Genomic DNA, 12,413 nt, shown 5'->3' on the forward strand with positions numbered 1-12,413 from the left:
AATGGAGTCAAGTAGTAGTGCTTAACCTATGTTTATTTGGTGACTGAAGAAATTCAGTGTTGCCATTTGCCTTATGAGCAAAAATTATTCAAGCAACAGAGCACTCTACCACCTTTGAGCTATTATCTTTCAACTCTTAGTTGTGGTCTTATTAGCTGGCTCCTTCTAATCTTCCTGAATGTAAATATTGGTGTGCTCTGGATCTTTTCTCTTTCCTGTCTTTTCTTACTCCTTTGATTTACTTTATGATTTCCAAATATTATCACATATAGCATGCAACCTTCCAATTTGTATATTCAGCCATAATAGCCCTAATGCCCGTCACATCGAATCTCTGACTTCCCACTTTACACCTCCATGCAGGGTTCAAGGAAGCCAGGTCCAACATATCTAGCTGTTTGTTTCCTAGCACTCTGCTCCAGGTCAAGTCATCAAGTCCTAGAACTCAACAGCAATATATCCCAACATCTGGTCCCTGGCTTACTTTTATCCAAAGTATCCACCATCATGTGACACACTTTATAGAGAAATGAGCTTATAGTGGAAGATAAAAGGCATGGTACATGTTCATAGAACTGTTCCTGCATCATTGTGGTGCTTGACAAAGGTTGTTACATAGCAGAGTCCTAATGCAACCCATGGTGTGGGTGCTACCGCTGACTTCTTTTTATAGAAAAGTCAAACAGATAAGTGGGGTAAACCAGAGCCTGAGAAACTGCTGTACCCTAAAACATCTCCTCTCTCTCTCTCTCTCTCTCTCTCTCTCTCTCTCTCTCTCTCTCTGTGTGTGTGTGTGTGTGTGTGTATGTGTGCATGTGATGTGTTTCCCACAAAAATTAATTCCAATAATTCAAGAAATTTCTGTGTTCCTTGTCTTAGCCCCAGCAGCTCAAGGAGGGACCACACATGTACCTGACAGTGAATCAAACCTTACTGAAAACTGCACGTAGCCTCACCTCTTTTAAGCAAAGTGAAGATTTAGGATGATTAATTTAAAAAAAATCTTTGCTTATAGTATAATGAAAAATAGTTTTAGAATTTTTTTTATAAAATTGTGTACCTACCTGAAGAGTTACAGAATACATTACGAAACACAATGGGCAGGGGAAACTATCTGAACAGTCTAAGTTTGAAGGCATGTTTCCAAAAACAGTCCAGCCACATTCATCATTATACACAGCATTAGCATTAAGAAAGGACAGTCAGCTTGAGAAATTCATAAATCACCTCATGCTCCCACGTTTAAAAATTTTCAGCAAAGATAAAGAAAAAAAAATCACCTTATGTGGGGACCATGGCAACGGGAGTGGGATGGAAGTAAACATTCAAGCCAAAGATGTGGCAAACAAGATGCAGATTCCTTCAGTTTAGTAAGAGTAAGGGCTATGGCTATGCTAGGTTCTGCCCCAAGTGGACTGGAACTAGGATGTCAGCTGTGGTGTGGCGAGAGCTATGAAGCACAGGCACCTATAGCACATGATGGAGGTCACGGTTCGCGGACCTGAAGGCATCAGGATGTGGAGACAGTGCTGAACCAACCCCACAGGAGTGCCCAGGCAGTAGGTCCTGGCAGCAAAATGCATCAGGTCAAGGGCAGGAATCTAAGGAACACCAAAAGTAGTAGCTAGCGTTGCATATTTTTGCAGGGTTTGTGTTCAGTGAACACCCATGAATGAGACAATGAGAAGGTTGTTGATATCCCATGACTTTAAAAATCAATCCTGAGATGCTGACTTCTCCATTCTTTCAAGTTGATTTGGGGTGGCAGGCTACTACTCCTGAGTTTCTATCAACACAACACATATTCACTTGCATTAAAATTTTGCAGGGCCAAAGGTGAGAGACATAAGAATTTAAAATATTGTTCTTCCTTCCAGAGTGCATAATTTGATTTGGAAAGGAGAGAAATCTGTTCACCTTTGGTAAAGAGAACTCTAATAATCCATGGGCTAGATATTATAATCTGGAGCTATAAGATGCATGCTCACAGAGGAGATGCCATTGATCCGGACCGAGAGGCTAAGGATCAGGCAGAGAAGTTCATTCAGGAGCAAACTCAGGGTAAGGTCAAAGTTCGAGCTTCTTTTGGGAAATCATTTGTCAAACAAGTTAGAGTAAACAATGGAAAAGTAGATTGGGAAACTAGAGGTTGTCATCAAATGTCAAGTTTAATAAATCAGTCTATCAGCTATCTATCTATCTATCTATCTATCTATCTATCTATCATCTATCTATCATCTATCTCTATCTATCTATCTATCTATCTATCTATCTATCTATCTATCTATCTATCTATCTATCTATCTATCTATCTATCTATCTATCATCTATCCCTATCTATCTATCTATCTATCTATCTATCTATCTATCTATCTATCTATCCTTCTATCTATCTATCTATCTATCTATCTATCTATCTATCTATCTATCTATCTATCTATCATCTATCCCTATCTATCTATCTATCTATCTATCTATCTATCTATCTATCTATCTATCTATCTATCTATCTATCTGTCATCTACCATTTACCTACACATATCTCTTTCTCTATCTATCTATCTATCTATCTATCTATCTATCTATCTATCTATCTATCATCTACCATTTACCTACACATATCTCTTTCTCTATCTATCTATCTATCTATCTATCTATCTATCTATCTATCTATCTATCTATCTGTCATCTACCATTTACCTACACATATCTCTTTCTCTATCTATCTATCTATCTATCTATCTATCTATCTATCTATCTATCTTTCATCTACCATTTACCTACACATATCTTTCTCTATCTATCTATCTATCTATCTATCTATCTATCTATCTATCTACCTACCTATCTGTCATCTACCATTTACCTACACATATCTCTCTCTCTCTCTCTCTCTCTCTCTCTCTCTCTCTCTCTCTCTCTCTCTCTCTCTCCCTATCTGTCATCTACCATTTACCTGCACATCTCTCTTTGTCTCTCTTTCTTTGGAGTGTTGACTTTTTACTTTCCCACATGTTCCCTCCTAGAACTACAAAGTAGACACTGCAAAACTCAAAGATTTCATTTAGTTTCCTCTAACAGTCGATTTCTTGCAGGAAAAGACTGGAGAGTTGGACATTCTAAAAAGTATTAAAGTCAGGAAGGACAACTTGGTGAGCTTTAGACTTTTCCAGAAAGCGAAATCTGGTGATGTCTAATTCATTGCAGGATTTCACTTCCAAGTTAGATGAGTCACTTCAGACAGAAATAGAACATGACTTTGATAAATTACTTAAAGTCAAAGCCCATTAGACATTTGACTTTTAATAACCTCCAACCCCAGCCTAACCATCTCAAGACAGCTCTGTTATCGTGAAGTGGCAATCTGACTGAAGAATTCCCTGGGTAAGTAAAGTCCCCAGGGCAGAACACTGACCCGGAAAACCTACAAAGTGCAGTCTGGAGTCTCCCTAGTGCCCGTCACCACAGAGTAAGTAAAGGACAGTGTCCCTGCTCCTCATCTTCACATCCTCAGGAAAGCCATTGTTGTGTCCTAGCAGGCAGCCACTCTCTCCGTCTCCCTACCTACCACCAGCAGCACCAACAATGCCCACCTGGATGAAGATATATTCATCCTGAACGACCAGGGAACTAATGTCGATGGAGCGAGCGAAGGGGCCGCTTCGAGTTGTCTCAGCACATTCCTGGATCCTGCAGGTGAGGTAGTGGGCATCTGAAAGAGAAGGCAGGGTGGCACTTAGCAGCAGGGTAAATGACTAGCCAAGGCCCTAGACGCACACAAAGATAGACATTATGGGGAAGCACAGACAAATGATTTCTTTATACAAAAAATTTGAAGTCACTACTCCCCAGATGGGGGTAATACCTAGGCTTGTTAAGAGGCTGGGGAAAGACTTAATCTCATTTACTACTGGTAAAATAAGTTGACTTAGTTTTTTGAAGACATTATCAGGAATTTATATGCACATGTTTTTTTTACACCACTAATTTTAATTCAAGGAACATTCCTACAGAAAGTCTCAGATATTTTCATAAAGAAGAGTGGTGGCAATATTCACTGTGATGTTATCATCTACAGCAATGAAGAACTGAAAATAGGCCAAATGTCCACGAATTCAGGAAAATTTGAATGAGTTAAGATATAACACATGATAGAGTGTCATGCTGCGATTGAAAGATTTGGTAGTTACATATGTGCCAACAGATTTTTTTCATGTGCATTGCTTTCCAAACTTTTGAAAATGCAAATCCTATCGTGCACAAGTAAAACCTAGTTTTTATGACTTAAAATATGTCTTTATAGCTCTGTGCTACAGTTACAGAGGAGTGATTTCAAGGCCTCACATGAAGATTCGATATGCTTACTTTGGGAATGGGATGAACTTAAATTATTATATTATATTGTAGTATTGCCTTTGATTTTTGTATAATATACATCCTTATTATGTTTGCAACAAGAATACATTCACTAACTACTTACCTGAAATTTGTATAATTATTTGTAAAAAGTAAATCTGCATTTATAACAATTTCTGACTCTTAAGAGCATCTAAACATGACTATAGAACCATCCAGGAAAACAATGTTTTCAATTTCTTTCTCCTTCAAAAAAAATCCACAAGAGCGACTCTGAAGACATCAACCTGTAAATTGCCTTAAACATGGTTATTGTTCATTTTATGGAATTTTAAAGTAAAATGAAAATAAAATAAAAATAAGAAGTAGATTTCTTTAAAACTAAAAGTAGAGAAGCTTTTTTTCTTTATATTTAATTTCCCTTTAATGTTAAAATAACAAAGAAAGTTTGTTTTGGGGGGAGTCGATCATCAACAATCCATAAGTATAGCTCTGACATGACAGTTCGGGCCTATAATCTCAGATAATCAGGAGACTGAGGCAAGCAGATTACAAGTTCAAGGCTGGCACAGACCTTAATGAGACCCTTTCTTGTTGAAATAGGAGTGGCGGGGCTGCGTCCCCGGCACCCGGCCGCCCACATGGCTAGCTTATGCCCCCAAATAATTACACGGAAACTGTATTCTTTTAATCACTGCCTGGCCCATTAGTTCCGGCCTCTTATTGGCTAGCTCTTTACATATTGATCTAACCCATTTCTAATATTCTGTGTAGCACCATGAGCTGGCTTACCAGGAAAGATCTTAACCTGCGTCTGTCTGGAGTGGGAGAATCATGGCGACTCCCTACTCGGCTTCTTTCTCCCAGCATCCTGTCTGTTTACTCCACCCACCTAAGGGCTGGCCTATAAATGGGCCTAGGCAGTTTCTTTATTATTTAACCAATGACCTTCCTCCATCACTTTCTCAAAATACTTGGCTCTAGTTCATTATAGGCAAGCTGATGTTGAGACCTTCTGGATTTCTAAGGAAAGCTGCCTGTTTATTTTTAATGCAAAATATTCTGGTTTTTAGTTTTTGACAGGTAATTTAAATTTCAAATGTAGTACAGAACAACTTTGTGTAGCTAAACAAGACTACAGTCTACAATCCAAATGCGACCCAAGAGTGACTTCCTTCCCACCTGGGCTCTTTCGTGTATCCCAGGCCACCTCATGAGAGAAGCAGATGTTTTCGTAAGACCTAGACCCTGACCTGGAGGAAGATCAGGCTTCCAGTACTAGTGTTCAATGAGTGTCTCCTCTCCTTTGCTTTTGTTTGTACATGAAGCCAAGAGTGGCCTGGTGTCCCACTTCCTGCTGAGAAGAGATGAGAAGACCAGGCTCCCAGGCTGTGCTTTGGAGCACAGGGTCTGCCCACCAGGGATCTGCTTGCACACATACCAGCTCACTAATTTGTTCCTTAAATAAAGCACCAAAATACAGCAAAAGACGGCAGTAAACACATGTAAAGAAATCACAAATGCCAACATGACAACCTGTGTCCTTGTCAACCATGTCTCAGAAAGCTCTTCACGCGGGTAATGAAAGGTTCACGTGGGAGGGACACTTGCTTCTACTCATGGAAAGGCTCATTCCTCCCTGGCTATTTACTATGCTCTTTGCTTCTGAACACTCCGAAAGAAGAATCAAGTCTTTTCAAGGCCACCCTAAACAAAATCAACACCTACCCAAACCTTGGCCTGTGACAAGCAGGAGACCGTGCCAAACGCATCCTACTTCTTGGTGCTGACTCCGCTTGCCACTGTGCTGCATGGAATGACAGGTTCAATTTAGCAGGACACAAGCACTAAAATGAGTTGCTGAAATCCACTTAACATTCAGAGACCTTGCCGTCTTTAGCCAGATTCGTGTACTGGAAGTCTCAATGCCTTGATTTTCCAAAACCCAAAGTTACAATAATGAGCACCATTGTGCCCACTGCCTGATGGGAACTCTGTGGGAGAGAATGGGGAATTATCAGGCAGTCCTGGCTACCAAGCAGAAATGACGGAGGGTTATAGGAAGAGTTTTGGGTGTCAAAGATGAGCAAGAAATGCCATTTGTCTCAGGTTCTGTAGATCTCAAGTTGGAAGTATAGTGATAGTTTCACTGAATGAGGATAAATATGACTATATGTAAAAGTTCTATGCTGAAATCCAAAAGGACACTTATCATACACTTGAAAATCTCAAACAAGCTTCTGATAACTTGGCCCTATCAGCTTCTTTGTTTTTAATAGCACCAGGTACCAGACATAAGTAGAGACTTAGATTAATGGATCACCATGTAACACTTGAGGGCACGGCCAGTCCAAATCCTGGACTTGCTTTGTGTTAATTGTCCTTGGATGATTAAGAACGCATTTCATCTGGGAGTGGTCAACAATATAAGATTTTTAGCAGGATTCACTATATTATACATTAAAATGCTTAGCATATTGTTGAGTACAATTTTTTAAATTGATAAATGCCAGTTATATTTGACTGCAAAGAAAACGGAAAGGAGCTTTGGTTATATGCTTTCCTCATATACTGTAGTAATAGCAAAGACGTCTCTGTCTCACTGTCAGGGATGACATGTGTGTGTTAATGGTAAAGTCATATCCTGAGTTTATATTGACATGGACATCCTCTAAGTGCTAGGGCGATGCACAAAAGAATAATGCATGCCTTTCATGGAGAAAAACGAGAAAAAGAGAGGGGCGTGGTTTTGAGCTCAGCCTATGGATGGGAAAGTAATGCTATGTGAAGAAGGAATCCTGGAAAACTGAAAAATTCAGTTGGACTTCCGTGTAGGCAATGCTTCTCACCCATTCTGTCAATCATGCGTGATGAATGACTGACTGGAACACATCATTATTCTTGAGACTAAGTTCTCTGTTCTCTATTTGAAACACTCCCAAGTGAAAGACAACAACAACACACCCACCTCATTTAGATACCCCCGTGAGAAAACCAGGTAGATTTTCCCAACGGTGAATGCCTTTGACTAACATGCTTCTAAATGTAAAAGCATCTTTGTCATGCATCCTAAGAGCTGGTGTGGTACTGCTCCATTAACTAAAGGTCACAGTCAAGCAGTGTGTCCCCTGTAATATGAGCAATATGAAGTACATGTGCAATGTACAGTACATGTACAACAGAGATCTGCTCGGTACCTCTGGAATATCTGGTGCCATCTCCAAGTAGCTGTATGTACTATAGCAGGATGTTTAGGGAAGGCCTCTCCTATGCCAGGCTGGGCCAGTCTCCAAGCATCCTCACCTACAGCATGAGAGCTTCTTGTGGTGTGAAGGGCTGCCTTAGATGGAGTCACTCATTTCTTTTGTACCCGACCAAGGTACACAGGAGAGCTGCAGGTGTCGGCCACTCGCTGCTATTCTGGGAAACAGAAAACATGAGTTCCTCTTCTCCAGTGATTTCCAGGCCAATGGCAGAGACAGCACCTTCACAAATGAATGCGCCCTGGATTTGTGCACAAGCATCCAGGAATTTGGGCAGAGAGGTAGTCTAACACCATCAGAGCCTTGTTTCTTTCTGAGGGGGCTGCATTCCTGCCAGAAGCTGTGTAGGGCTCAGGGACACAGCTTTTATCTTTCCATATTCAGCAAGGTGAGCTTCTCCTCTATACCGAGAAATGCCACAGTAAAGTCTAGTGTGGGCTTTTCCGGGCTCTTCCAAAAGAGTTACCTCCTTAGAGCAGCCTACGGCTGTGAGCATCTTTTCCTTTCTTTGGATGACTTTCTAAAACTGCACTAAGCGGTACTTAAACAGAATTGAATTCTATTAAAAGCCTATACATTTTCGTTATGCTGAACTATATAGTGGCTTGTGATTACACTTTGCCTTTGAGATTACTAAATATTCAAACTTCCTAAACATCAAGCCTCTTGCCACCTCAGAGAAAAGAACTTTCCATGATTCGCTCAACTTCCATCCCTTTGGGTAATATACATATTGTCAGAAGTTGAAAAAGTGGATTAAAATTTTGAACAAAAAGCAAATTCAGCTCTTCAGGTCTTTTCGTGAAAAATACCCAAGAGCTGTTTATTTTAAATAACAATATTACTCTCAAATGCAAACACATAAAAATAAGCAGATTCAAGGGGACTCTGGAAACTCCTTTAGTTTCTCTAATCCTATTTGTCCTTGACTGGAAAGTGGAGCTAACTTATAGGAAGTGCAAATCAAAGGACGTGACATTGATGGAAAGGCCTAATTTAGCATAAGAGGCACAGTGGATGCTAAAACTAAACAAAAACAGGGAGTTCCCACCTCTTCTGGTGGGCTTAAGACTTTCAAGCTTTAGTGAAACTTCTAATACAGGAAAATTCCAGCCATCTCTGTCTTTGCATGGCACAGGGGACAAGCTGATCAAGTTACAGGCATTCAAACATCATGGCAATCTTGAATGACTTCATTGAGAACTCTTTCTAATTCTCATGGAATAGTCTATCTCTGAATATGATGGTTGTATGATGCTGGAGGTGGTGCCAATAATGATGGTGGTGCTGATGATAGTTGTCATGGCGATGAGGATGGAGGAGGTGATGGTGATACTGATGATAGTCATGCTGATGGTCGTGGTGATGAGGATTGACGTGATGCTGATAGTGATCATGGTGATAACAATGACAAGAACAGTATTTTGGAGTATTCATTCTCAGTTGGACAATATTTTAGGATTGTGTACATTCACTTATTTAAATCTTGCAGTAATATGGAATAATACAGCAAGGAACTGTAACCCTCAATACATCATTATCACCACCCCAGGTTTTTAATGTCTTCACTAAGTTGCCAGATGATTGAGAAATTTCCTTATGTTCCACAGCTGAGATGTTAGGCGAATGACAAGCTAGGGTCTGAACTCAAGTAACTGATAAAAATCTGTGATCCTACGTACTATGTATTTGGAACACAGAAGGAAAAAATGAGGATTTAAATTCCAGTTTAGACCCGGGCATGTTATTATATGTTGACAACTTAGAAAACGATGATGAAAAACAACTCTTAAAAAATCTTAAAATAATTCTGAAGTATTTTTAATAAAACTGTGTACCCAAATATAAAGTAGAGTTTCAATTACCCACTGTACTTGAAGCAAACACCCTTGGCCTGCAGATCCAGTGACTGAGCTCCCTCTCCCTTCATCTTGGCCTCTGAGTTTCTAGAGAGTAGTGGAGCTCTAAGCTGAGATATTTTAAGACTCAGTGATCTGTGATCATAGGGTGTAAAGTTTAGCCTGATGGACTAATAATCTGACATTGATCCCATCCCATTTGGTTGCTTATGTCTGCACGGGATGCTTTTAAGTATGGGATAATAATTCCTGCCTCTATTCCCCTCCACCATGTCTCTTTCCAGGTACAGTAAAAGACTTCCTTTCCTCACTGTGCCTGGCTGCCATACAAATGAAACTGCCTATACACTTTGAGGTCTTTCAGATAGGCCCATGGAGGGCTAGCCCAACTACATCATTCAATGTCCCCACTTAGCTGGAAGAAGCCAGCTAAACCATCACCCAATTCCACCCCATCAACTAGGATTACCCCTTCAGAAGGGAGAATGTTAGAGTAGCATAAAGTTCCATTAAGGGAAAGTTCCTTCTGCTTAAGAGAATGGAATCTCTGGCCTGGGTGAGACCTAACATTCCAGTTGGTCCAGGTCAATCACCTGGCCAAAGAACCAAACTTAGGAAGGCAGGCTCACATTAAGTCACCCTAAAGGTATGAACAGAATCACTTTGGGTTTAATAGGAGACTGTACTTTTGCCTCCCAGAACCCCAGCTCACGAGGGCAGTCACTGTGAGCCACTGTGAGGCCCAGCCAGGTCTGCCCACCCTCCTGAAGCCTGGCACGGAAAGACACAACTTTCCCTTTCTCTGTCTCTTTTTATTTAGATAGTACCCAGAATCTGGGTATGTTTTTCTGATATTTTGGGTTTCTTTACTTTTTCTCCAAAGTCCCCCTCCCCACCACATTGCTCCCTGAAGTCCATGTTGGCTTAAACAGCACCGCATCCATCCTCTGTACTTCTACCCTCCACCTCCAGGCAGCTGCTGAGACTAATAGCTCGCCTGCCCTGGGAGTTTTACTTTTCAACTCTAAAATTGTCCTTGAGCTTAAAAATAAAACAGTATTGGGCTTTACAATGGCTTACGTGTTACTGAATAATGAGGCTTAACAATTTCATGGGGACAAGAGATGGTGGCACGAGCTGTACAAGTTCAGATTCTAGAAATTTTGGGAACATGAAGACAGTTAAAAATGTCTGACAGTGTCCGGTTATCCTTGCCACCGTATCCTCACAGAACCCCTTTCTAGCTTGTGCTTGGCAGTTATCAGTGAGGAAGAGCCCAATATGACATGAAGCCACCTGTGGCATTGTTGGGTTTGTTGTCTGCAGAACTGAAATCTGCCTAGCAGTCAATTATACTCCACAATAAGTCCATTGTTAACAAAATTGATTAAAGCGACATAAGGCAATAGAGGAGGTATCACAGTAAGGCCAAAAACTCTGTCCAGGGTCAACTAATTTCTAAACGAGGCAGAAAGCACACTCAGTTTTCCTTAATGTAATGCATTCTGGATGATACAGCGGGTCATAGCAGGACGTGCTCACAAGTTCTGGTCTTTTCGTGGCTTCTACAACTTCCTCTGCTATGGGTCAACCCGGAACCTGCTGAGCTGAACAGGAAATAGGCAATATTCAGAGGACATTACAGGGGAATTAGGATTCTTTGTCCCCTGTTCTCACAGCAAACAGGGAGTAGAATCCTGGATCCAACTCACAGGCAGGCACTTGTCCTGTTGTGTTTTGATTAGATTGTTCACATCTGTTTCCAGCCTAGAAGATTTTGTATATTAGGATAAAATATATTTTCATCTAACTTGGCTTTATTTTTCCTTTGAAAATATAGCACTACATGTATGGCAAATTCTGGGAAGTTATGTATTATAGTTTTTATAAAGGCTTTTTCAGATTTTATATATATATATATATATATATATATATATATAGAGAGAGAGAGAGAGAGAGAGAGAGAGAGAGAGATCATATATGTTGAATGCCCATGGAAGCCAGAAGAGGGCATTTGATCCCTGGAACTGTTATTACATACATATGAGCTGTCATATGGGTGTTGGGATTCAAATTCTGATCCTCTGGAAGAGCAGTCAGTACTCATAACCACTCAACCATCTCTCTAGCCTCAAATAATGCAATTTTTATAACAATTGGCTTGACACAAATTCTATGTGAGATGTATACAGCCACACATGCTACAATGAGGTTGCTGTTTGTCTGTATTGATCTTTTTCAGGTTTTGTCACTGTAACTATCTGTCCTGTGGTTTCATGAGTACAGCAGCGATGTCCTGTACTAAAGACAACATTTCACAACACTGGTTGTATCCTTCAGTTCCTAAATTCTTTTTGACTCCTCTTCCACAATAGAGCTGGGAGTTCACACTCCACTCCATATTGAAGAGTCACTGGCAGCTTACAGATGCTTGGCCAAGGGAATCATTCTCTTTGGGGGTGTGGTCACTTGTAGATCACCCATGTTCCAGTGGATAGCTCCATGCCCATGAATATATGAGCAGCATTAAATTGACTTAGTGAGTTATAAAATAAAATAAAGAGGCACAAAGTTGGAAGGGGGTATGTCAGGAGAGATCTAGGAGGAGCTCAAGAGGGAACGGGTAGATAGATATGATACTTCATTGTATACATATGTGAAATTCTCAGCAAATAAATTAAGAAAAAAACCCAAAGGTTAAATTCTTGCATTCTCGGGATGCCACTGTTATAACAGAACCTCTTGTTTGCACAGATACTGTAAGACTTTAACCAGTGTATTTCACAGTCAAGAACAAAGATGACATAGTAGGTCATCTTTAAATCTCTGTCCAATAGATGAACATCATTTTAGCAAATAACTGCTCAGTTACTTTTTCTAGAAATCCTGTCCTATTAAGGGTTCATTTGTTAAAGCAAGTGGCCCCTGAGAGCCG

At 40.4% G+C, this 12,413-nt stretch overlaps 1 protein-coding gene across 1 annotated transcript in view; it reads right to left on the minus strand.

Moving 5' to 3' along the window:
* Positions 1-12,413, minus strand: part of Sorcs3 (sortilin related VPS10 domain containing receptor 3) — a 613,376-nt gene that overhangs the window by 150,014 nt on the left and 450,949 nt on the right. The window contains exon 7 of the mRNA XM_057779107.1: positions 3,594-3,712. Within this exon, the coding sequence (XP_057635090.1) occupies positions 3,594-3,712 (119 nt within the window). The remainder of the gene's footprint in view (positions 1-3,593; positions 3,713-12,413) is intronic.

This window comes from Chionomys nivalis, chromosome 8 (assembly GCF_950005125.1).
Source record: "Chionomys nivalis chromosome 8, mChiNiv1.1, whole genome shotgun sequence".
Lineage (NCBI taxonomy): Eukaryota > Metazoa > Chordata > Mammalia > Rodentia > Cricetidae > Chionomys > Chionomys nivalis.